Below are 27,482 nucleotides of genomic sequence, written 5' to 3' on the forward strand. Positions count from 1 at the left end.
CCTTCCATTGGCATAGATTACTACCTATTCACCCCTTCCCATCTTTGTGTGATCTTTATCTTTGCTTTGTGACTATCCTTGTAGAGATTGTCCCCAACAGGTTAGATACCTTCTTTAGGCCTTTTTATAGATTTTGTGGAAACTAGTGGAACAGCAGCTGTGTACCTAATTAAATTTACCAAATGAATGAATGAATTTGAATACATTATGTCAATCAGTGAATACATATACTTGTTTCTAGGGTTTTTAAAAAATGTCCTTTCCTGGGGGTGGGGCAGAATTCGTTTGATGTTTGGGAGGAAGCTTCTGCAAATGTCAAATGGGGAGTGTCCTTGCCCAGAGGAATTTTACAGAGTATTGTGAGCCAAAAGGGGGATTAAAAAAATCACTCAAAAGAAATGAAACATATTGGTTTCTTAGAAAAATAGTTTAGCCATTCTCTCTCAATGTTGGAAATAAGAAACCTCCATTGTCATTCTTGGCAGTGGCAAGAGGACCCCCAAAAGCAGATTCTTAATTCCTGGAAGATGCACGTTTCTGAGTTTGGATGAGTTTTGATGTTTCTGAGTGACACATGTATGTGTTGTTTTTTTCCTCTCTGCAGGTCCCGTGCCTCAGACAGAATGCGTGCTGTCTTCTGTCAACTCCTCACACCCTGTCCAAGCCTTGTTGGAGAGTTTCACTGTCCTGTCTGGCTGTGCAAGCCGGGGCACAACCAGTCTGCCTCAGGAGGTCCATATCCTGAATCTCCGGAATTCCGATGAAGGACCTGGGCAGCCTGAGAGAGAGGTAGGATGGATGTGTTCCCTGTCAAAGCCTCTGTGCCTTTAATTAGCAAAGCAAAACCCAAAGCCAACAGGCCGCTTTTTTAAACTAGGGGGCCTCCTTCCAGTGCTGTGGTGAACCAGGGTTACTTAGATATGAACGAGAAGTTCTTTAGGGGGAATTCTGATCTGGGGAAGAGCGGGCTAGAGAAATAGAGAAGCATTTCAAGAAGGGAATTCCTTAGAGGCTTGTTGAACTTCAAAGTCTCCCTCTTTGGTGATTACTTGGAATCTGCCTCAGTCTCTGAAAGATTTTTCTTTAGAAGTTCATCTTTCAGAGGCATTGGCCTTCAGGTATAGTAATACTACTACTACTACTAATAACTGACTTTTATAAAGTTGTAAAGTGAGTTTCTTATAGGATCTCATTTGGCCATTTTATTCTGTCTGTTTTTATGTATGTGCTTGTCTCTTCTGTTAGAAAGTAAGTACCTTGGGCAGCTAGGTGGCCCACTGGCCCTGGATTCAGGAGGACCTGAGTTCAAATCTGGCCTCAGACACTTGACAATTAATAGCTGTGTGACCCTGGGAAAGTCACTTAACCCCCATTGCCCCACCAAAAAAAGAAAGAAAGAAATTAAGTACCTTGAGAGTAGGGGTTATTTCATTCTTCTTGTATCCTTCAGGGCCTAGCTAGGGGTTACAAACACAGGAGAACATTAGCGCTGTTCCTGGGACACTGGCACATGGCTTCATAAATGCTGATTGTCATTGTCAATCCAGTGAGGTAGGTCCTATAGGAATTATTATCACCATTTTACAGATGAGACTGCAAGAGGTCAAATGACTTTCAGGAGGTCACATAGCTAGTGTCAGGGGTGGGATTCAAATCTAGTTCTTCCTGAAGCCAAGAAGACACTCTATCTGCACTCCCTCTGTATAGATCAGGGGTTCTTAACTTGTTTTGTGTGTATTGGGCTCCTTTGGCAGTGATGGTAAAAGTGTATGTACTCCTTCTCAGAATCATGTTTTGTTTTTTAAAATTTATACTTGAAGGGAATGCTAAATTTTAGTTAGAGGTTGATGGAAATAAAGATGTGACCTCCCTGTTTCTAGCCCCCATCTAGATTTATGGACCTCTTTAAATTGATCTGTGTGCCTGGTCTATGGACCCCAGTTTAAGAATCCCTGCTATGAAATTGTTTCTAAGCTATTGTATTCCAGGAATATGGTAATCATCTGGGGTGGAAATAGCCTCTTCTTTTTGCTATTTTCTTTCTTTCCTTTTTTTTTTTCTTTGGTGGGGCAATGAGGGTTAATTGACTTGCCCAGGGTCACACAGCTAGTAAGTGTCAAGTGTATGAAGTCAAATTTGAACTCAGGTCCTCTTGAATCTAGGGCCAGTGCTTTATCCACTGTGCCACCTAGCTGCCCCCTAGCCTCTTCTTTTTGATGGTCATGATGTGATATAGATTAGGGTTAATTATTCAATATATTTGACAGAATGTGTTCCCTGATCCATCTGTCTAGCAACTAGCAATTATCAGGTGCTTGCTGTGTGCTAGGCACTGAGTAGTAAGTGCCGGAGATAGAAAGATCAAAGTGAAACAGTCTTTGCCCTCAAGAAATTTACCTTCAAATGAAGGACAACACTGGGCAGGTAGATGACACAGTGGATTGAGCTCTGGGCTTGGAAGCAGGAAGACCTGAGTTCAGATCCTGCTTCAGGCACTTAAAAGCAGTGTGACTGGGCAAGTCACTTAACCTCTGTTTGTTTCAGTTTCCATATCTGTAAAATGGGGATAGTAATAGCACTTATCACCCAGGATTGTTTTGAGGATCAAATGAGATAAATAATTGTAAAGAGTTTAGCACGTGGGCTATAGAGATGTTTGCTATTAGCTTTAGAAGGGAGTTGTAGGGATTAGGAAAACCAGGTGGAATTTGAGCTGAGTTTTGACGGAAATGTTTGAGCCACTCTGTCTTCATCAATCCATTGGTCTGTCAATAAGCATTTAGTAAGCACCTACTATATGCTAGGCACTATGCTCCTCTGTTATTTAAATGGCTCATCAGATGTGTCTGGAATGTTATCACTTCTTCCAGGGAAAGAGAAACCATAGAAGCCATGCTCACACTTTGTGGTCATTCAGTGGTATTTGTTGTGTCTGATCTTTGTGACCCCATTTGGGGTTTCCTTGGCAAAGATCCTGGAGTGGTTTGCTATTTCCTTTTCCAGCTCATTTTATAGATGAAGAAACTGAGACAAACAGGGTAAAGTGACTTGCCCAGGGTCTCACAGCGAGTAAGTATCTGAGGCTGGATTTGAAATATGGTCCAGCATTCTATCCATTGTACCACCTAGCTGCCCTGTTCACACTAGCGATGAGGAAAAACTTACTTTGCTGGAAACTGTTTCTCATTGACCTTTCTTCTGGTCAGATCTGGACAGTTTCCGAAACCATTTATTTAGTATCACTTCTATGCTTCCCTCCTTCACTTCTTCCTTCCTCCTTCTCCTCCTCCTCCTCCCCTCTGGGCGGGAATGGGAGGCTGGGAAGGAGAGAGCAAAGAGGAAACAGATTTTGATCTTGAAAAGAGTGTGCAGAGTTGGCTTTTTTCAAAGTAGGATCATTTAACCCACTCCGGCATGTTGTAAATGACTACTCCTGATTCTTCTGGGGGGTGGGGGCGTGCCACAGCTGCAGCCACAACTATGTAAACTCCCATTTAGGTGTCCTAGGAACACATCTTCCCTTCTCCACTTCTAGGGGGAGGAGACCTAAGGAAATGCAGCTCCTAGTGAGTGCTGGGGACTCTCGGGGCTGGGAAGACACCCAGTAATTGCTCCTTTATAGAGGTTTCATTGAGAGAGATTTAGAAACAATTGTGCCAGCTCACGGGGCCAAAGCCCGGAAATCTTGGTGTTAAATTGTGCAGTACTTGTGTTTACTCTAAAAATAGATTCAGATCAATTGCTGTAGTGAAAGGAAAACATTTCAAGAAAGAACTGGAGGCTTTGCTCATTCTGGTGTTTATCTTAGTATACTAAGGATGATCTGCTGCTGCATGCCATTTTAGTTTAATTGAGCACATCCTAAGCACCCAACTGCTTTGGGCCGGGTTCTAGAAATGGAAAGACAATAATCAAAAGGTCCTTGTTTTCAAAGAGTTTGTAATAATAATGTGGTGCAATCATGTCCACCTCTTCGTGACCACATTTGAGGTTTTATTGGCAAAGATACTGAAGTGACTTGCCATTTCCTTCTCCAGCTAGTTTTTTAGGTGAGGAAACTAAGGTAAAAAGGGTGACGTGACTTGTCCAGGGTCACACAGCTAGTAAGTGTCTGAGGTTGGATTTGAACTCATGAAGATGAGTCATCCTGACTCCAAGCCCAGTGCACCACCTAGTTGACCCCTGTAATAATAAGCTAGGAGAACAGCTAGGTGGTGCAGTGGAGAAAGCACTAGTCCTAGAGTCAGGACGACCTGAGTTCAAATTCAGCCTCAGACACTTGAAACTGGGAAATTTCCTTCCCTGGGGATCCATAAGAAGCCAATGGTTGTGGCCCATCACTTTTGTAATTGAGGCAATATACCAAGGGACCTTTGGAAATCCTGTCAGTCCTGTGACTCAGCCATCCAATAGAGACATAGAGTCTTATTTCTTTTACAAATACATGCACACATACATACACACATATAGAGAGAGAGGGAGGGGAGAGAGAAAAAGAGAGAGGGAGGGAGAGAGGGAGAGGGAGAGACTATATTGGCACAGGACAGGGAATGGAAAAAAGAGAAGGGTTTATTTACATGTGGAAGGTGGGGGATGGATGGAGAGAATCCTAGTACAAGAGTGAAAAAAAAGTATTAAATATCTTTCACTTCCTGTGTATGTGAACATGGAAATATAATATCATTGCAGCCCTGCAAATAGTTTTCAAAATTCATCAAGTCTGCCAAAATTCTATTCAATCCATAAAATTTGCATTAGCCTCTTTACTTTTAGCAGTACTGCCTCCCCTCCCCTCTCCCTGGTAACCTTACCTGACTTTTTGTTGTTCTCTGCGGATGACTCAATTTTATAGCCACGCCATTATTGATCCATGTAGGAAATGGAGTTGATTTATTTTGAGGGTTATTTGTAGATTGGCCAGTCACTCAATTAATTAGCTTTTATTAAGCACCACCTAATAGTGGCAAACATTGAAGATTAAAAAAAGTGACATAGTCCCTTCCCTCAAGGAACTTACATTCCACTGCTTAGTTTAAAGGAAAAACAATTAAAAAAAATTCATACCATTGTTGTTGTTGTTTAGTCATTTCGGTTGTGTCTGATTGTTTGTGATAGCATTTAGTCTTTTCTTGGCAGAGACACTGGAGTGGTTTGCTATTTCCTTCTCCAGCTCATTTTTCAGATGAGGAAATGGAGGCAAACAGGGTGAAGTGACTTGCCCAGGGTCACATAGCTAGGAAGTATCTGAGGCCAGATTTGAAGTCAGGTCCTCTATCTAATCTGCCCCACCTGTGACCATAGAATCATACATTTAGAGATGGATCGGACCTTGGAGGCCATATTTTCCAACCTTTTTATTTTGCAGATAAGCAAAATGAGGCCTACACACGTGTCAGAACTTGCCCAGGGCCGTCATGTTAGTAAATGGCAAAGTTGAGATTCCAACTCGGGTCTCCAGATTTGAAACCCACCACCACCCTTTGGATCGCATCAGGCATCATTTTTTATTCTCCCAGGTGAATGGGCACTGGAGAATGTGCCTGAAGGTAATAACTACTGCCAGCTGTGGAGGAAATTGTTAGGCAATTAGTTTTACAGGCCAGCAGATCGTTTAAAGAAGAGGCCTGTTTTATGGGAGCATATAAATAAATCTCGGTGCCAAGGCTGTGTGTGATGTTAGTGTCACTTCTGCACTCTCATTGGAACATCATCAACCTATGGTTGTATACACTATATTGTATCTGGGGGCCTCACCTCCTGTTTGTAATCATTGCCTTTGGAAAGAGCTCCCCTGAAAATGAACAGGAAGCTGGGGAAAGACTCTCTGGCGACAGCTGAGAGCAGAAGAGTATAAACAACTCTGAAAAATCAGATTTTTCATAGAGGGTGAGCATCCCGAAACAAAGGCGCTGGGCTGGGGAGCAAATATTAGCTTTTTTATCATTATAAAAATCAACTCCTAGTTGCCCTTTGACTTAGAAAGTCAAACACATCCATCATCCATCATCTCCCATCAGGCCTAGAGACCTTGGCCTTTGCGATGTTTCCCCTGTGTCTAGAAACAATGATAGCAACACCAGAGGTTTGTTTACTGAGGACACTTTCATTAGTTGCTAGAGTGGCTGTGATTTTGTTTACTGGAATCAAATGTTCACTCTTGACCTTCCTTTGAAGTGGTATTGCCTTTGTTTGATCTGATTAACTCTTTACTCTGCGAGGTTGTTCATGCAGTTAACCAGTTCTCTCTCTCTCTCCTCCTCCTCCCTTTCCCTTCCTCTTCCTTTTTCTGTCTCTCTCTTCCTCTGTCTCTTCTCTCTTTCTCTCTCCATCCCTTCCTCTCTTTCCCCTTCTCACTCTCCCTTAATTTCACTCTTTCTCTCTTGTTTTCTCTTTCTCCCTCTGTTTCCTCCTCCCTTATATCTACCTATGTTAAAATAAATCCATTTGTTTTGAACTTGGGAGAGCAATGGGAATACCAGTATCAGGCTCTTTGCCCTAGGAATGGAGGAGAGAAGGGGGAAGGAAGGGGCTCTGATGCCATGCTCCTCCTCATCAGCTTGCACCTTTTTTATGCGTCAGTTCCGTGATAGTAAATGAGCTGCTTGGAGGCAAGTATTGTTTGACTTTTGTTTTTGTATCCAGTAGGTGTTTAATTAATGCTGATTTTCTTGGTGGTTAGGGAAAAGTTCTCATTTAATAATTTTCCTCAAATAGAAATTGACAGAATCCTCCACAGAAAGACTGCCCGTGTATAAAGATAGCAACCAGGGCAGTTGGGTGGCACAGTGGGTGGAGTGCTGGCCCTAGATTTGGGAGGACCTGAGTTCAAATCCGACCTCAGACACTTGACACTTACTAGCTGTGTGGCCCTGGGCAAGTCACTTAACCCCAATTGCCTCACCCAAAAAAACCTCCCAAAACAAACCAAAAAATAAAGATAGCATCCACCTTTCCCATTGCCCTTGAAGAAGCCCTTCTTTTCTTTCCTTTCCTGAGTTGTGGTCACTGAGACAATAAGAAGGAAAGAAAAAGAGCAAGAAAAAATTCCTCCCTAAAACACCGACCCTTTGAGGGATGGAAAGAGAGAGAGATGCAGTTCTGCCACACCATTGTCATGATTTTGCAAGTTGCGGGGCTCTTTTTATTTTAAATATACGTCATTTTGGTTCCCATGCCAAGAACAATGTTTGACCAGCCACAAAGCAAGTTGGTACGGAAGGAGACAGGCACTCACTCCTTTGCTATCTTCCCCTTTCCCAAAAGGCACCTCGGGGATCGCCCAGGCCAGCTCAGGCTTAGGGGAGTCATTTTCAGAATCAAGTGCAAGGTATGATGCAGGTGCTCCCCTTCACTGGGGTTCTTCAAGAGCTGGGTGAATGACTCTGTTGGGTGTCACGTGGTGTCCACTTTCTTAATCTGGCATCTGTGAACTTGCTTTTCTTTTTTTTTTTTAAGTTTGAAAACTACATTTCAACATGATTTGTTTCCTTTGTAATTCTATGCATTTTATTTACTTAAAAACGTTATTTTAGTTAGGCTTTGCCGAACTATCAGAGGTCCATCAGACTAAAGAGATTCAGAATACCTATTGCAGAGGGAATCAGAGGGAATATTGTAGAGATCTTCCTGACTCCAAGTCTGACATTCTATCTGTTCTACCATCTAGCTGCCTAGTCAGCCAGCTGAGGGTTGGGGCTTCCCATGGTAAAAGGCATGGCCTTGCTATATGGATTTGGGGGCATCTCTTTTGGCTTTTCCGGTGAGATTTCTGGCCAAGTGGTTTCCAAGATTATTATTGTATTTTTTTTATACAAATGAATAGTTTTCTTCAATCTCTCAAGTTCTGCTTTCTTCAGAAAGGAGACTATAGAGGTTTATTTTGAGGCATGGTTTGGGCTATGGAGACTAATTCATGTCTTGTTCTTAATAATTTATACATTTGTGGGTCAGCTAGGTGGTGCAGTGGATAAAGCACCAGCTGTGGATTCAAGAGGACCTGAGTTCAAATCCAGCCTCAGATACTTGACATTTACTAGTTGTGTGTGACCCTGGGCAAGTCACTTAACCCTCATTGCCCTGATATATATATATATATATATATATATATATATATACACATTTACTATTTATATGGTATTTTAAGATTTGCCAAGCACTTTACAAATATTCTCATTTGATCCTCAAACCTGTAAAATAAATGCTTTTTATTATCCCCATTTTCCAGATTTGCTAACTGAGCAAGAAACACTGGAGTGACTTGCTCAGGGACACGCAGCTAGTGTCTGAGACTGAATTTAAATTCAGATCTTCCTGACAACCAAGTCTGACATTCTATCTATTCTACCGTCTCGCTGCCTAGTCACCAGCCAAGGATATTTATTAAGAGCTTTTCATGCTCAAAGCACTGTGCTGCATGTGGCTGCTGGTGGGAGAATTCTAAAGATCTGGCCTCTGCCTTTCGACAAATAGTATTTCCTACATGACAGAGATTAAAAAATGTCAAGGCCTACCCTCATGGAGTTTATATTCTACTCGGTTTATAGCCTAATCTTTGGCAGTGTGGTAGAGGGAGTACTTGGTATACAAACAACTTTCCCTTTGCTCTGATTTGTCTTCCCCCACCCCTCCCCACGGGACTTTGGGGACCCAGTGGGTCCCACCGGAGTAGATGAAGCCCCCTTTCCTTAGCGTTGCCCACTCGAATTAAATAGAAGAGCCTTGTCCCCCAAGAGAAAGGGGATGGACGCTGGCTCCCAGTGGATGTCTGCAGCCGCTCGGTCATCCCTAGCAGGCTGGGACGGCTTCCAGGGCAGCTTCCTTTTAAACAAACTGCAGGCAATGCTCTTGCCTGGACTCTGTTTGTTTGGCAGTTCCGCTTTTTCATAAATACCCAGTATTTGCCTTTGCAGAGTTTGCTTTGACACTCGCGGCCTCTTTGCCGCACATAAGATCTCAAATGTAAATGTTTCCAGGTTTGTTTGTGTGTGTTTTTTTTTTTCATGTGGGCACAGAGCTGCCATCAGAGTTGTTGAGGAGCGGGGCGGACATGGAAAACCAGCACCCCCAGAGGGGGTGGCCTGTGGATCTGGGTGCTGAGACTAAAATGGTCTTCGTGACTGGTTGTCTCTTGACATGGGATTGCCGTCAGAACCTGGCTAGGGTGTCATCTGGGACATCAGCCTTGAGAGGGTCTTCTGGGTGTAACTTTTCCTTTAGGCTTAGCTGCAGTTTTTTTTTTCCATTGGAGAGCCCTCACATGACCTGAGATCATGGATCATAGGAATTAAAACTGAGAGGCAGCAGAGTGTGCAGTGGAAACGGGGCTAAGCTCGGGGTCACGGTACTCTAGTTTGGGCATACATAGAAAGACCCCCCCCAAAGTCTTTAATGGGACTCACAAATAATATGTACCCCAGGATAAATCAGAGGCAGAAAGGCATGGAGGTTGAGAAAGATGGGGGAAAGGTTTCCTGCACTGGGTGGAGGCGGGTAGTAGGCCCCCTGAGATCCATTCCAATTCCCTGACTGTGAGCTAATGACCCACAGAGATGGGTTTGGACAGAGAAGAGAGTGGAGGAGTGGAGAGAATCGGACAAAGGGAGAGCAGAGAACATTTTTATCATGCTCGAAGCAAAGGAGAGAAGGGGGAGAAATGAGAGAATAGTAGGGCAAGCCGGCTTCCTTGTGTGAATATTCACATTGAGGTGTTGGCCAAAATTGGAAATTTTGGAGTAGGAGGGATCATAGGGATCACTGGGGCTGACTTCCTTGTCTTCGAATGGGCACAGATGAGGAGAAGCTGAGTCACTTGCTAAAGGACTAAATAGTATCAGGTGCTATGTGACCCCCTCATCTTCTTAACTGCAAGTCTAGAAGTCTGTCTGTTATAGCATGATCCCTCCCTAAGACTTCATTCAACCTGTTCAGTCATTTCAGTCATGTCTGAGTCTTGGTGACCCCGTTTGGGATTTCTCGGCAAACTACTGCAGTATTTCTGCCATCTCCTTCTCCAGCTCATTTTACAGATATGAGGACACTGAGGCAAACAGGGAGAAGTGACTTGCCCAAGGTCACACAGCTAGGAAGTGTCTGAGGCCAGATTTGAGCTCAAGTCTTTCTGACTCTTAGGTCCTGTGTTCTATCCACTTCACCACCAAGCTGTCCCAGACTTCAATCACCCAACTCATAGTGAATCACCGAAGATAAGAGAGACTTGAAGCCTGTTCATGGACTTTTTCTTCAATTTTCTCTGACGTTCATCTTGTAGGCAAAAAGCTACATTATATAATAGGAATTTTCAGCATAAACTATGATGGCAAGGGAATTAGCCAATTATTTGAAAGTATCTTGAAAATGTTTTTTTTTTGGGGGGGCGTGAGTGAAGATTGGGGGTGGGGAGAGGCTATAGAAGACAACATGGGTGCATTAGAATTGACCTAACTTAGACTTAAGGCCAGTTTCTTAGCACGTTTAAGAGGAAATTTCCAATCTCCAACCGCAACTGGATGACTAAAATGTTTCCCGAAGAGCCAGCTTTGGAGTTTTGAGAAATGGTGGAGACGGAAATTAACAAGGTAGAAGCGTGGGCCTAGGCCGTGGCCAACGGCAGCCACCTGAGCCACAGGGCTGCAGTGTCCTGCTTCTTGTTTGTCCCAATGCCCTTGTATGGTGTTGGAGCGCTCGCTTGGAGAAGTTCATCATCCTTCTTTCTATCCGAATGGGATGGAGATTGTTGACCTCTGAACTTCTGCAATGAAAGGCTTCATTGCAACACAAAGCAAGACTGTTTTATGTTCTGCGCCGTCTAAGGGTTGACGGTCGGTTTGAAAAAAGCATCTTGTATCATTTCCCCCTCCCCACCCCCTCCTTCTGGCTGGAGTACAAGATGGTCTTGGCCTCTCGTTCCCTGCGCCAAAATGTGTCAACCAAAAGGGCATTTTGCCTTTATGGAAGCCAGAGTTAGAACCTAAGCCTTTCATATTGTTGTCATAGTAACCGTCCTGGTGGATTTTTTTTTTCCACTGTATGCTTCCCTCTGTTGTTAGGACGCACTTTCATTAAGGCATCACTCACAGATGAAAATGCACGTTTTTAATTTTAAGATTTTTTTTGGCAACAGTATAGACAAAAAGAGTATGTGCAAATCCGTATCCCAGATGGTTGGCTTGCCAGTTCTTCTCCAGCGGACATATGCTGCTTGGCACAGGCAGAGACTGGCTACGCGGAGTTCAAAGGTCTCACTTTTCTAACTCTGTGTTTTCCTGTTGTCTTGGCTTGCCTGGGATCACAGGATCATAAAATTAGATGGGGGTCTTAGGTCAGAAAGGGGGTAGTGTTTTTCTCCCCAAACACAACTATGTAGGAGGATGGGATTTGAATTCAGGTCATCTGAGTTCATATCAAACTCTTTCCCTTCCTTTACATTGGTCTTGATAGTTTTTTCTTCTCATGTAAGAAACTTTACTACTAATAAATATTCCTAATTCATAAAGCCCATCCATTCCTACGTAGGTGGTAGGGTAACATCTTAGATGGTTCAATGGATAGAGCACTGGGCCTGGAGTCAGCAAGATTTGAGTTCAAATTCAGTCACAGACACTTAGTAGCTGTGTGACCCTGGGCAAGTCACTTACCCTTTTTTTTTTCATGCACTAGAGAAGGAAATGGCAAACCACGCCAGTGTCTTTGTCAAGAAAACCCCATGGACAGTATGGTCCGCAGGTCACTAAGGGTTGGACATGCCTGAACAAAAATGGATCCCTACATAGGTATTTATTAGATCCCCTCTGGTCAATTAGACAGATTAATTGACTTAACTGGGGTCATGTAGCTAGTAAGTATGGTGGGGAAAGGGGGAGATTCAAACTTAGGTCTTGTCCGATTCCAAATCCAGTGTTATTCCCATTATAATTATTCTGATAACTTAGCACTTAGATATTACTTGCTTTTGACTTGAGAAGAGACATGGTAGAGAGCTGGAATGGAAATGGGGAAGACCAGGGTTTGAGGCCCAACTCATATTTGACCCAGGGCAAGTCACTTGACATCTCTCTAATACTGAAGTTCTTGACTTTTTTTGGGTCATCAACCCCATTGATGTTCTGGTGAAGCCTATTGTCTCCTCTTCAGAATAATGTTTTTTATACATAAAATACATGGTATCACAAGGGAAACATAATGTCCTTTATCCTTTCTTATCCCCCTCCTTTAGTCTTTTCCATTTATCCTCCCTTCCCTTTTTCCATTTCCCCAAATTATTTGTTTTACTTTGTATGAACAAGTAGGTTCATGGACCCCAAGTCCATCTTTTCATCATTGTCTTCAACCGGCTTCCTTCTACTGGCTGGTCCCATATATTGCTGTTTTTAATTTTATTCTCTAAATCTCAAGCTCTTGAGTTTTTCCCAGTTCTCTAAATTTTATGTCTGTTGGTCTATCTATCTATCATCTATCTATCTATCTATCTATCTATCTATCTATCTATCTATCTATCTATCTATCTATCTATCTATCTATCTATCTATCTATCTATCTATCTATCTATCTATCTATCTATCTATCTATCTATCTATCTATCTATCTATCTATCTATTCCATCCTTCTGTCAGCTATGGGGTTTGGTCATCTGCCAGTGTGGTTTTCCCCAGGTGAGTGAACACAGGTAACCATGAGGCTCATTTGATGCCACTGTTGTCCGTCCTTCGTTCTCCAAGGAGGTTTGGTATGTCTGGAGGAGGCCAAGTGACCTGAGCTCAACTCCAACCCCGAGGCTGTACCATGGACCATGAGCTGCTTTCGTTATGCAAGTAAATAATCTGTCCCCTCCCCAATTATGAGCTGATCACCTCCAGTTAGTCGGACTGCTTGATTTCAAAGAATGCCTGTGTTAGCCCGTCCATGATGAATGTTGAACAACATCCTGACGTTCCCATCTCGGTTCTTGCCTGAGGAGCCCTGGAAGGTATTCCTGCCTGGATAGTAATTTGTTCTCTGTTTCATGTGGCTTTGCCCCTTGTTTACCCTGGACTCGGGTCTTCCTAGCTTGTTTTCCAAGCCAGCTCCAAAGTTGCCGGTCATTGAATTTGGCAGCCTCCACAAATCCTTACCCACCAGGACTCTACAGGAAGTAGTGTGTCTGCCAGAGGAGTCTGTTTATTTAGAGCGTGGTGTCCAGCAGAGGCAACTCGTTTGTGAGCGCAGTCTTAAAGCCACAGGAATCATTAGTGTCTGCCTTGGGAGGCGTCTGTCCACTTGCCTTCTCCTTTCTGGGCTGCTGCTGGACCTCAGTTATACTCTCCGTTAATGGAAAGAGCAAAGCACTTCGACCAGGATGATGAGACAGTGCCCATGTCTGTAACTGAGCCTGTTTACATTTGGCAGACAGGGTCAGGTTGTTTTTCCCCAAGGGCTTTATTTCTTTATTTAAAAAATATCACTTTAAGGATCTGTGATTTGGTTGGTGTGGGTGGTTACTTCACTGATGCAGGTTGCAACCCCTCTAAATGGTTAGTTGACTTTTGAGAATTGCTGTGGCTAAAAAGAAATATGGCACCCACCTGTAAGGTAATATGGTGGTGAACTTCTTTGAACTATGATGGTTCATGGATAACAGGCCTACAGTCTCTGAAAGGCCTGTACTTGAAGAGTGTGTGTGCATGTGTGTGTGTGTGTGTGTGTGTGTGTGTGTGTATGAGTGAGTGAGAGAGAAGGGGGAGGGGAGAGAGAGGGAGGGGAAGGGGGGGGAGAGAGGGGGGGGGGAGGGAGAGAGAGAGAGAGGGAGGGAGAGGGAGAGGGAGAATTGTATCTGTGAGTATCTACTGAAGGTTTCTGCCTAGTATTTTAGAGTTTTCTGGGGAAATTTGGTCAGAGGAAGGAAGGAAACAAGCATTATTAAGCACCCAGGACATGCACTTTACAAAAACCATCTCATTTGATCCTTACAACAACCCTAGGAGGTGTAGGTGCTATTATTATCTCCAGTTTACACTCAAGGAAACTGAGGCAGACAGAGGTTAAGTGACTCACCCAGCATCATACAGTTAGTAAATGTCAGAGGCTGGATTTGAACTCAGATCTTCCTGACTCCAAGCCAAGTGTTCTATTCATTATAACAGGCTACCTACTGTCAGGCAGCTAGGTATTGTGGTGGATGAAGTGACCCTTCTAGGCATCACTAATCAGAAATGCTTCTGGAGGGAGGGAGACCTGTGTTTAAAACCAACTTCAATCAATTACTAGTTCTGTGAACCATAGCAAGTCACTTAACCTCTGTCGGCTGCAGTTTCCTTCAAGTCGGAGTAATAATGGCATCCACCTCCCAGGGATGTGAGGAGCAAATGAGATAATAGAGGGCTTAGTACACTTCCAGGAATTTAGTAAGAGCTTAATAAATGCTTGCTTGCTTCCATCCTCTTCCTTCCTTCCTTCCTTCCTTCCTTCCTTCCTTCCTTCCTTCCTTCCTTCCTTCCTTCCTTCCTTCCTTCCTTCCTTCCTTCCTTCCTTCCTTCCTTCCTTCCTTCCTTCCTTCCTTCCTTCCTTCCTTCCTTCCTTCCTTCCTTCCTTCTTTCCTTCCTTCCTTCCTTTCCCCCTTCCCCCAACCCTCTGGCAAAAATACTTTGGAGACTTTCCTTGGACACTTAATGTAAGAGAACCAGGGAGGGACACCTGGAAAGGAAGGAAAAAGAACCTGGAGGTCAGGGAGGGCCCAAGAAGTGGGCATGCACAATACGGCAGAAAACCCTTCCTTTTGTTGAAAAGTCCAAGGGGCATTTTTGGTTTTCTTGTTCATTCGCCGGGATGAAAATCAGGTTTGGTGATCTTCCAAACCCAGAACGGCCAAGCTTAATTTCCACTGCATAGGCACAGCTGGGACAGTTTATTTTCATCCGACCGCCCCAGAGGACCCCTTCTGGATGACCACTCCTCCCTTGTATGTTGTCCTCACGCAGCCCTAGAGGGTTCACGTGATGCAGGAGATTAGAAGATCCTACCTCTCCATGGTGGTGTAATCGTATTCCTGCCAAGGTTAGCATCCCTCGGGGATCTTTAATCCAGCCTCTCTTGTGTGTCTGCTTAATATACACATTGCTCTTTCCTCGTGTTTCCGGCCCTCGTAATGCGCGTGAGGGTCCTCCCCTGTCCTGTCCTTCTCCCCCCCCCACCCCCAATGCTTTGGATACATGCAGAAAGCTCTTTTTGGTCCCTCGTTAAGGCCTGAGGATCTCAGTGCAAAAGACAGAGCTGCCCATTCCACCTTCTTTTGCAGAAAACACCTCTCGGCTTCCTTTTCACTTTCGAGTTTTCAGTGTTATATTTGGATGCTGTTCAGATCCCCCCAAACCGTAAAATCTCGCAACGCTCATGCTAATATGCTTCCCCTGCATTAAATTCTCCTTCCCTTGATTTCCCAAAAGAAACCCTGAATGCTTTCCAAATAGGACTCAGATTTGTCGGAGGACAAGGTGTGAGAAGTGGGCTCTTGGCTGGCCTGGAGCTTTCAGAATGAGGCCTGGAGCAATTCATAGAGACACCAACCCTCTCTTGCTTGGTCTTGGGACTGTTACTGTGCCTACATCCATACATTTCCTGTTGTGTGTGTGTTTTTTAAAAATAATTTGGACATACGGTGTTCATCAAGATTTATCCTACATGTTGGCTCAAGAAATAATCTCCCTTTCCCACTGCCAGCAGAAATATGAACTGGATTTTACACTTAATCCATCCCCTCTCCCCCAGACTCGTTTATGATATAGGACAGGAAGTATTGAAATTCAATGGTACAGCCTTCTCCGCTCCAAGAATACGATCAGCCCCATGTTCGCTGGTCTTCCATTCAAGTTTGCGGTTTGGTTTCCTTTTGGTTTTTAAGACCCCCCCCCCTTATGGTTTAGCAGAAAGGCACTCAGATCTGGGGGAGAGAACATTGGCCCTAGAACCTTGGAGGATTGGTTTTAAATCCCATCCCTTGAAACTTATTAGCTATGCCACCCCCCCCAACCCAGGGCCTTGTTCTTGGCCAGCTCTTTTCCCTCCATACCATCTTATTTTGTGCTATCACCTCCCCTGGGTTCACTTGCCTCTAAGCAAATGATCAGGGCAGCCAGCCAGGTAGTACAGTGGATAGAGCACTGGCCCTGGATTCAGAAGGACCTGAGTTCAAATCCGGCCTCAGACACTTGACACTTATTATCTGTGTGACCCTGGGCAAGTCACTTAACCCTCATTGCCCCACCAAAAACAAACAAAAAAACCTGCAATATACATATCCAAGATCAAACTCACTTGATCTTTTCTCCTCAAGCTCATCACTTCTTCCTTCCTTCCAAGTTACTCCACCATTTTCCCATTCATCGAGGCTGGCAACCTCATCCACCTCTTACTCAATGAACTTTGTTGGCTCCCTGTGGTCTCCATTTCCCACCTCTGTGATTTTGCACTAGCTGTACCCCTTGCCTGGAGTGCTCTGCCTCACCACCTCCTTGAAGACTCAGCTTAAGCCCGCCTTCCTTAGGAGACCTTTCCTCGACCCTTCAGCAGTGATGCCTTCTGCTCCAAGCTGACCACCTATCTTAATATTATATAGCTATTGGGGGCAGTTAGGTGGCACAGTGGATAAAGTACTGGCCCTGGATTCAGGAGGACCTGAGTTCAAATACAGCTTCAGACTCTTGACACTTACTAGCTGTGTGACCCTGGGCAAGTCACTTAACCCTCATTGCCCTGCCCCCCCCAATCACTCATACCTGTGCCTTTCTCTCCACCCACACAACCACATCCTTGTCCATCTTGCCTACACTATTTCAGTTGCCTCAAGTGTTTTCTCCATTTAGCTGCCAGAGTGATTCTCCTAAGAGATGGCTCAGACCACATCACTCCCTCCCTACTCATTAAACTCTAGTGACTCCCTACTGCTGTCAGTCTGGCTTCTTCCTATCTTTCTGGTCTTCTTATACTTGACTCCTGTAATAAGTACTCTTGGAGCAGCTAGGTGGCACTGGGCCTGGAGTCAGGAAGAACTGAGTTCAAATCTGGCCTCAGACACTTACTAGCTGCGTGACCCTGGGCAAGTCACTTATCACTGTTTGCTTCAGTTTCCTCATTGGTAAAATGAACTGGAGAAGGAAATGGCAAACCACTCCAGTATCTCTTCCAAGAAAACCCTAAATGGTGTCACGAAGAATCAGACATAACTAAACAATGACAAAATATGTACGTTACAATTCAACCGCTGTGGTTTCAGGTTTGTTGATTGGAAGAGGTTGCAAAGGTTGGCTGAGATGAAAGGCGTTTGGGGTTTTTTTGCATGGTCTATGGTATTCATTCTTATCTCTAGTCCAGACTTTTGAGAGCTAGTTTAAGGAACTAGCAAATAGAAAATTTTCCCTTCGCATTTTCTCAATGTTACTTGTCTTCCATGAAATTTTTGGTTATTTCTTGTGGCATCCAGAATAAACATCCCTAAATTCTGATTCAAAAATTTAAGACAGGATTACAAAATAATAAAAAAGAAAGAACGTCTGGTTTAGTGCTAAGGGTAAAACCAGAGTAACATTTACTAATAGTTGGAAGAGATTCTGCAACTGCTAAACTAGAAGATATGCTGCAAAAGACATTTCTTGTGTCCATTTGGGAATATGTTTCTAACAGCTGAAGAATTGGGTTAAGATGCATCTGATGTCTTCTCATGTGATTTTCAGAGAGCTGGATTAAGTAGGATTTGCAGATCCAGGGATACAGTTAGCCCTCCAAATTCGAAGAAAAGGAAAATATTTGAGGATTTCATCCTTTGGGTCCCAAATGAGAATTTTTAGGAGCAGTAAAGCTTTCACGACAGCTTCTCTGTTTCATCTAGGTACAGCAGATGATGAAGGCTCTTGGTTTAACAGTTATATGGAGGGACAAGAGAGTCTCCCCTACCCTCCCACCCCCACCCCGGACTCTCCTCTGGGGTTTTGTCATGACAAGGGGTTGCTGCTGTTGCTTCTTCTTCTTCTTCTTCTTCTTCTTCTTCTTCTTCTTCTTCTTCTTCTTCTTCTTCTTCTTCTTCTTCTTCTTCTTTTTGGTGGGGCAATGAGGGTTAAATGACTTGCCCAGGATCACACAGCTAGTAAGTGTCAAGTGTCCCAGACTGGATTTGAACTCAGGTCCTCCTGAATCCAGGGCCGGTGCTTTATCTACTGTGCCACCTAGCTGCCCCTCGAGGGGTTGCTTCTTGAGCATGAATTTCTCAACACCTTCCCTGTAGAAGGAATTCCTGGGAAAGCTAGGGATGGATTTGATGTTGGTCATTTGTGAACTGGTGGTTCAGGTCAGAGACTAATTCCAAGGTTTGTTCAGAGTGATTTAAAAAAAAAAGCCATTCATGGCTGCAGCCCATGGAGACCATCTACCATGTTAGTCACAGAGGTGACTAGATAACCTGGGGAGCCATAGTTTTCCAACTGTGTGAGTCATTTCTGAGTTAATGTAGCGTGGAGCACATAGGTGAAATGACGACTTCTTGAAAGATGACAGAACGGAAAACCATAGATTTAGAGCCGATTGGGAACTGAGAGGTCATCTAGAGCACTTCCTAATTTTACAGTCGGGGGAGGTAAGTGAATTGCCCGAGGACACACTGGGAAGAAGTACCAGAGTCAGGATAGGACCCGAGTCTTTTGATGCCAGAGACTCTTTTTTTTTTTTTTTTTTTTTTTGCAGGGCAATGAGAGTTAAGTGACTTGCCCAGGGTCACACAGCTAGTAAGTGTCAAGTGTCTGAGGCCGGATTTGAACTCAGGTACTTCTGAATCCAGGGCCGGTGCTTCACCACTGCGCCATCTAGCTGCCCCCGATGCCAGAGACTCTTAAAAAAAAGTACAACAAAACTATACTGTATCTCTCACTTCAGTTGTAAGGGACCTAAAAGGCCAATTAGTTCAAGCTCTTCCTTGGACAGAATTCCTTCTATAATATCTTTTAATGGTTTGGAGGAGTTTAAAGAAGGAAACTTTAACTGTACTCACCATGCTGTGGTGCCCTGGCCTTTGGCCTTCTCACACTCCCAACAAATAGGTAAGAGAACACCAAAGTGTTCTGCCCTCCCCTCATGCCACACACCCCCTAAGGGGGAATGTGTGATTGAGGCCCAGAGCCCTGGGGAAGTCAGTGCCAGCATATTCCCTGTGCCAGGCTCACCCGGGCCTGGGCACCTGCTACCCAGGCGGGGCCTCATCAAACTGCAGGATAATTTGTATGGCCTCAGCCAAACCTGTCAAATAGCTAAGTTGAAGCCAGCATGGTCACTTTTCATCTGACCCATGCTACATCTGGGCAGGAGGGTCACTGGCCTGACTCACTAGCTGTACCATATAGACTTCACGGGGAGGGAGGGCTTAACCTTTTGTGTGGGTCCTGGACCCCTTGAGCAGTCGAGGGAAGCCAAGGGCCCCCTTCTCAGAAGACTGCCTTAAAATTATAATATAAAATAAGCAAGGTTACGAATTATAGCAAAATTTGTTGTTTAGTCCATATGGCAAAATAGTTATCGATTAAAAAATAAGTTAATAGACTTCAGGTTAAAAAAAAAATCTCTGATGAAGTAAGATCTCCAGAGAAGCCAAGAAGAAGATAAAGTCACATCCCATCTCCGAAGCCAGGATGCTTCCCGTGGCTTCTTGGGAACAGGTGCTGATCCCTACCTAACCTGGAAGTTTGAAGGCCAGGGCTTTCCTATAGACAAGTACAGAAAATGGCCATTCTTCTATTATCAAAAGGTGGTGGTGGTGATGGAGATGTTAATTAGTAGTATTGGTAATGGTGATGGTAATAGCAGTAGTAGTAATAGCAGTAAATAGTAATTAGGTAGTGGTAGTAGTAGTGGTAATGGTGGTGGTGGTAGTAGTAGTAGTGGTAGTGGTGGTGGTGGTAGTGGTAGTAGTGGTAGTGGTGGTAGTGGTAGTAATCAGTGGTGGTGGTGGTGGGTAGTGTCTGTAAGGGGTGAGGGATCTTAAGGTGGGAGGTCAAAGGGACAGCTACTGTGAAATCCAGACTCTTCTGAGGCTTGGAAACTGTTGGCCCCTCACAAGATATATTCCAGCACAAGCCTAGGATCACAGAACTCTCCAGGCCTCAGCCCTATGCACTCAACTCCTTTCTTCCAGGAAAACACCTCCCCCAACACTTCAGACCCTTCAGTTCTCACCTCCTCCAAGAGCCCTTCCAGGCTAGGGCCATCTGGCTCCAGTGACTCCAGAAGGCCTGGCACAGGGAGTCTGCTGGCGCTGACTTCCCCAGGGTTCTGGGCCTCAGTCACACCTTCTGCCTCAGCGGGTATGTGGCATGAGGGGAGGGGAGAACACTTTGGTGTTCTCTTACCTATTTATTGGGAGTCTGGGAAGGTCAAAGGCCAGGGCACCACAGCATGGTGGGTACAGTTAAGGTTTCCATCTTTAAACTCCTCGAGGACAGGGGCTGCCTTGTTTTTCTCCTAGTGCCTATCACAGTGCCTGGCCTAGGAGACTAAAAAAAAAATTCTCCCTAATTAACAAAAACTATTTTCTCTCTCTTTCCCCTTTTTGGGAAAAAATAAGAAAACCAAACCCTATAAACAAATATACATAGTCGAGCATAGGAGGCTCTAAACAAATATTTGGATTGAATTCTGAAATCAGAGAGAAATGGGAAGATGGGGACTGGGGCAGCTATTGACCAAAGCTGAGTTTTCTTTGAGTCGGCTCAAGTGCCACCTGCTGTAGGAAGTCTTCCCAGATCCCCCTAGAGTGCCTTTGTCTGTGAATTACCCTCTATTTTAACCTAAATTAACTTATATCCATATATATATAATTATGTCTTATGTCATGTTATGTATATATGATATATCATTCCATTATAGTTTCTTTTATATATTTCATATTTACACATTATAATTCCATTATATGTATTTTATATATACCCAGAGACATGATTGCATAGTGGATAGAACACTGGCCTTGGAAATAGGAAGACCCCAATTTGAAGCCTGCCACACTTTATTAGCTGAGTGACTCAGAGCAAAAGTCAGTTAGCTTCTCTGGGCTTCAGTTTCCTGACCTATATAATATGGACAATAATGATGCTCTGAGCATTGAGCGAGATAATATTTTTAAAGTTCTTAGTAAACATTACAGTAACTCATAAATGTAAGCTATTATTGTTATTATTATCTTTAGCCAAATTGTAAGTTCATTGAGGGTAGAGACTGCTTCACTTTTGTCTTTGTGTCCCCAGTGCTTATTTTTTTTTACGGGGCAATGGGGGTTAAGTGAGTTGCCCAGGGTCACACAGCTAGTAAGTGTCAAGTGACTGAGGCTGGATTTGAACTCAGGTACTCCTGAATCCAGGGCCAGTGCTTTATCCACTGTGCCACCTAGCCACCCTTTCTTCTTCTTTTTTAAAAAAAATTTTTAGTGCTTTTTTTTTTATTGAGTTTTTGTTTTGTTGTTGTTCAGTCGTGTCTAACTCTTCATTACCCCATTTTGCTGGAGTGATTTGTCCATTCATTCTCCAGGTCATTTTACAAATGAAGAAACTGAAGCAAATAGGGTGAAGTGACTTGCCCGGGTCACATAGCTAGTGTCTGAGGCTGGATTTGAACTCATGAAGATGAGTCTTCTTGACTCTCAGGCCTGGGACTCCATTCTGCTACTTAGCTGCCTCTTGATTGAATTTAGACATCAATAAACATATGTTTCTTGGGAAATTCTTAATTTTCCGTCATTAAATTAAAATTTAAAAAATCTTTTAGTGTTTATGCTCTAAGATTGTGAACTCATTGAGGGTAGGGACTTGCCTTTCTTTGTATCCCCAGGGCTTAGAACAGTACTCGGCATATAGTAGGCACCTAATAAATGTTTACTGACTGAATGATAACGCTCAAAATTCCTGTTCCCTCTTTTGAATGTTTGGTGGTATTAAAATATATTGCTTGATACTTTGGGGAGAAAAAAAGCACATAGATTAATAAGGGAATATAAGTAGATTTGAACAAAATAAATTTATGGATGTTGTCTGGTTCCCTATGAATGAGTATTTTCAGGGTATATTCCTAACAAACCTTTTATGAATTTTCAAGATAATTGTTTAAATTATCATAAAGAATCACATAAACTCCCCAAACCATCCCTTGATGTCCCTTTCAAAGACATGATATTGGTCTGAGTGTCTTTCCACTATTTGAATCTGTGATGACAACATTTAGTTTCTTTTTAATTTTCAGTTTAAAGAACCCGAGGAAAACAAACGGCATCAATTTAAAAAATATATTATTTAATCATCCATTTAATTAATTATTTAATATGTAAATGTGTGTGTATTTAATTGATGCTTTTGTTTTCATACAACAGTCATTTCCTGATAAATCTGTTAAACAGTCCATTAGATTGTAAGCTCCGTCAGGGAGGGACTGCCATCTGCCTCTTTTTGTATTCCCAGTGCTTAGCACAGTGACATGACACATAGTAGGGGCTTAATACATGTTTATTGATTCATGATTGAATGATGAACTCCTGTGTCATCAAAGCCTCCTTATAACAAAGAAAATAGTTGAGTAAAACCAACCTACCGATGGCTGCATCTGACAGTGTGTGCAGCCCTGTCTCACTATCATGAGAAAGGAAATACGTTTCATCATCTTTTCTCCTGGACCAAGATCGGCCATTACTAAGCCTCTGGCCGCCTTTAGCAATGTTTTTGTTTAAATTGTCATCATTGTGCCTATTGTTCTCCTGGCTCAGTTTGCTTTTCTCTGCTCTAGTTTATTCAGGTCTTCCTGTGTTTCTCTGAATTACTCATGTCATTTCTTATGATATGACATTCTGTTATGTCCTTGTGCTCACGTTCAGCCATTGCCCAGGTCAGGGACGTCCTCTTTGTTTCTGGAGGAATATAATTTGAAGGGGAATCTGTGTCACTGATTAGATCCTAGATTTATCCCTGGAAGGTCCTTTTAGTCCAGCCCTCTCATTTTACACACGGAGGAAAGTGAAGCCACTTACTTGCTCATGTTCACCTAGGTACTTAAGTCCCTGAACAAAGATTCAAAATCATGTCCTTTGACTCCAAATACGGCATCCTTTCCAGTGTGTCATGGCCCTCTGTTCTAAATACAAGGGTTGTAACATCATGTCCAGTTTCATGTGAGTTCTAATAAAGTAAACTCTTGTGTGTGTGTGTGTGTGTGGTGGGTATTCTTTAGCAAAAAAATGGTTAATTCCCTTCTCATCCTATTCTAGCACTGAAAGCACGGCACTCGAAAGAACTTGCTTCAAACAAAGGTACCTTTTCAGTCCTACATAAAGGCACATCACACTGTATTGAACTGTCTTCTCCTCCCCTCCTCGTATTATTCAAATGATAAATCAAATTGTCTCAAGCATCAGGCTGGGGAACAATCTCCACCGTTGGGCATCCAGAGAAGTACCCATCCATCCCTGAGCTTTACCCTTGTCTTTTGGCATTTCAGATATCATAAGGCTACAACAGCATTGTTCACAATGCTAGGTCTTAAATTTTGATGTTGGGAAAGAAGTATTTTCCTGTAACTGAGAACTGGACACAGACAACTTTTAATTATAACTGACTTGCCCAGGGTCACACAGCTAGTAAGTGTCAAGTGTCTGAGGCCGGATTTGGACTCTGGTCCTCCTGAATCCAGGGCCGGTGCTTAATCCACTGCATCACCTACTGCCTCCCCCTTTCCTTAAGACTTGACCAGCTTTCAATCTACTGAGGGACAGTCCTGTTTGCTTATCAGCTATTACATTGGAAATAAATTAGCCCAAGCTATTGATTGAGCTATTGGGAGACAGCCAGCTTGTCAACTCTGACGGATGCAAAAGACATCGGAGAATCTCCCTAGGTCAGCCTGTGCTCCAGGGGAACATGACCCTTCTTATTTTTGCCCCAACAGAAAAGATTTGACAGTTTACCCAGAGGCAGGGGGTTATGGGGAGTGAAAAATAGAAACCCACGAGCACGTGCCCACACTAGTCCAAAAAGGCCGTTGGATATATTTTTGGATGTTGTCCAGACACACAGGGAGGGTTTGCTGTTTGAACGGCTGGATCCATCGTCCTCAGCAATGTAAACATAGCCTATTCCAAGCCTTTCTCTCACCTCCGATTACACAAATTGTTTTGTATTAATTACTAACACTTGTGCTGCGCTCAGACAAATATTATGACAGTTTACTCCTGCGGACAATATTCCATATAGCCATATTTGTTGAATTGCTACCAGGTGCCTTGGCACTGTGTTGGGGTGCATGGGGGTGGGGGGGGTCTGATGAGGAGCTTCCAATTGGGGAATGAGACAACCATAGACAACAAATTTGATTTAGTTCAACAGATGACATCTTCCCCATTTCTCAGGGGAGATAGGTGGCAAGACGTTGAGACTTGGGTTCAAATTCTGTCTCAAAAACTTACCTCTTGGGTGTCCCTGGGGATGTCACTAAACTTTTCTAGGAAACTCTCTAAATGACAGAGAGGGTAGTGACCTGCATTGGTAGTGGGGGTTTCTCCTCCAGAAGTTCCCTAAATCAATGAAATCACAGGTCTGATCCCGTCTGTATTGTCTTCAGAAGCATGTGGAGAGGGGCAGCTAGGTGGTGCAGTGGATAGAGCACTGGCCCTGGATTCAGGAGGACCTGAGTTCAAATCCAACCTGAGACACTTGACACTAGCTGTGTGACCCTGGACAAGTCACTTAACCTTCATTGCCCTGCCCCCCCCCCAAAGTGAAGAAGCAGGTGGATAAATTAGTTAGAAATCACAATTATCTCCTTCCTAGAATAGTGAAATTTGTCAGATCATAGCATCTAGAGCTGGAACAGAGGTTCTTAATCTGGGGTTAATGAAAGTAGGCTTTTAAAATATTTCAATCACGCTCTTTCGGTCTATTTCTATTTTTGTGATCTTATGCATTTAAAAAGTACTATTTTGATAATAGAGCTATAGAAACAGGTCTAAAGGTTTCTTCAGGCTACAAAGGGGTCCATGACACAAAGACAATTAAGAATCCTTCAGCTAGAAGATGCCCTTAGTAACAATTAGGTCCTACTCCATCATTTTACAAATCAGAAAACTGAGGTTAAATGGCTTCCCTCTAGTAGGGACAAACCAGATTTGAAGCCACATCTCTGACTCCAATGGGCAGCTAGGTGGTGTCATAGTGCATAGAGCATTGGGCTTGGAATCAGGAAGACTCAACTTCATGAGTTCAAATTCAGCCTCAGATACTTACTAGCTGTGTGACCCTGGGCAAGTCACTTCACCCTGTTTGCCTCAGTTTCCTCATCTGTAAAATGAGCTGGAGAAGGAAATGGCAAACTACTCTAGTATCTTTGCCAAGGAAAGCCCAAATGGAGTCAGGAAGAGTCAGACATGACTGAACAATAACAAACTGACTCCAAATCTCGTAGGTTTTTTTTCCCCAACAAGACCCAGCTTCCCCCAAACCAAAGGCAGTGGCTGTGTGCATAGCAGGGATAAATGTTATTATACGGTTCCATTCTTCCCCATTTGCTGCTTATACCCTCTTACAGATAACCCATTCTGCTTGGAAATGTGGTTATTTTGGGAGGAAGCTTTTGGATATAGGATCAGGAGGGTGGAGGGCAACTGGTCTCTGTTTCTGAATCAGTGGCTAACATTGACTTTTAAGTGTGGCCCATTGTCGTTCTTCTCAGCTGCCTTTAGTTAATAAGCATTTATTAAACACCTACTATGTACCACGCACTGGTCATACAAAGTTATATATAAATTTATTATATAAATTTAGGACTGAAGAGAATTTACAGATAATTTAATCCGACCTTCTTATTTTATACATAAGGAAACAGACACAGCAAGGTTAAGATGCATCAGTACCAATCAATTTTTTTTTTTGCAGGGCAATGAGGGTTAAGTGACTTGCCCAGGGTCACACAGCTAGTAAGTGTCAAGTGTCTGAGGCCGGATTTGAACTCAGGTCCTCCTGAATCCAGGGCTGGTGCTTTATCCATTGTGTCACCTAGCTGCCCCCAATATAAATCATTTAAAAAAAAAAGATGTGGTGTGTATTTTTAGAACCATTTCCAGGAAGACAGAGATCTGAATTTAAGATTCAGTAGACTTCAGTTTAAATCTTGGCTTTGCCTGTGAAATCAGAAAGTCCCCTCCTCTTCCTCTTCTTTCTCCTTAGCACCATCAGCAACAACCAAAAAAACCAACAAATTTTTATAGAGCTTTAATGTTTTCACAAAGGGTGCTTTAGGTGTGTTATCTTATTTGACCCTCACAGAAATCATATGAAATAAATACTATCGTTCTTCCCATTTTTCATGTCAGTAGTAAAGTAAGGTGCCTAGAGTCACACAGCTAACAAGTGTCTGAGGCAGGATTCCACGTCAGGTCTTGCTGATTAAAATTGAACACTCTTTATCTTCCATCCCACCTTGCTTAAACCTTGTCTTAAACCTCTTTGGGCCTCAGTTTCTTCATTTGTAAAATGAGGAGCTGACTTAGATGACCTCTGAGTACTCCTTTGTGGTTTAAAGCCTGTGATCCTATGATCTTTGATAAATCATGAATCCTGCTTAAAAACTAAGGACTTCCCCTCCTTTTGATTAAATATTTGCCAATCTAACAAATATTTTATTGAGGGCTAATCCATGAAGAACAACGTATCATACAAGGTTGAATGTGGGCTGGGTAGAGGTAAAGGGGAGATGCTGACAATGAACCCTAGGATAGTTTGAGTGGGAAGAGGAGGGTGGGGATGAGGGGTGGCTTCACTGAGGACGTGGCCCTGTGAGCTAGGTCTTGAAGCATGGGTAGGGTTTCAACAGGTGGAGACAAGGTAGTAATAGACGTGGGGACAGCCACCAGGATTCAGCAAAATAGGATTGAGGATCGAAGAGTCATCTTCTCTCACTGAAAACTGGTGCATCAAAGTGGGTTATTTTAGATTATGGAAGGTCTTTCACACCAGTTTCAGAGTTTGTGTTTTATCCTCACGGTAATGGGGAGCCGCTGGACCTTTTTGGAGGAAGAAGCACCACCAGATTGCTGTTCTCGATTGCATTTTGGATTTCCTGTGGTTGGTCAGAGCATGACAATTTCCCACTTAAGTGCTTAGGAGAGTTTAGATCATTTTCCCCTGCATCCATCATCATCATCGGTTGTGGTGACCTCGCAAGACCTGATGCCTCTTCAGGTTTTGAAATCCACCCCACCCCCACCCCCAACTCCCAGCCCTCCCTGGTTGGGATCGCCAGCTGTCTTAGCCTGGATAGAGTAACTTGATCAAATGACAGACATCTCTCCTCTGTTCTGCCCCTACAGATTGGTCACAGCTATTTTGGAAAATGGGCTGGGAGTTCATAACGAGGCTTTCACACCAGAGTAGTGACTGCACCCTCCCGGATCCCTGGCGCTCGGTGCTCATCTTTCATAACAAAACACTGGGGTTAGGAGCCTTGAAGTC

General features: G+C 43.4%; 1 protein-coding gene across 1 annotated transcript in view; it reads left to right on the forward strand.

The window, feature by feature from the left end:
- Positions 1 to 27,482, forward strand: part of TGFBR3 (transforming growth factor beta receptor 3) — a 237,697-nt gene that overhangs the window by 98,142 nt on the left and 112,073 nt on the right. Inside the window, exon 3 of the mRNA XM_043963893.1 lies at positions 605 to 789. Within this exon, the coding sequence (XP_043819828.1) occupies positions 605 to 789 (185 nt within the window). The remainder of the gene's footprint in view (positions 1 to 604; positions 790 to 27,482) is intronic.

The sequence above is a fragment of the Dromiciops gliroides genome, chromosome 4 (genome assembly GCF_019393635.1).
Source record: "Dromiciops gliroides isolate mDroGli1 chromosome 4, mDroGli1.pri, whole genome shotgun sequence".
Classification (NCBI taxonomy): Eukaryota; Metazoa; Chordata; class Mammalia; order Microbiotheria; family Microbiotheriidae; genus Dromiciops; species Dromiciops gliroides.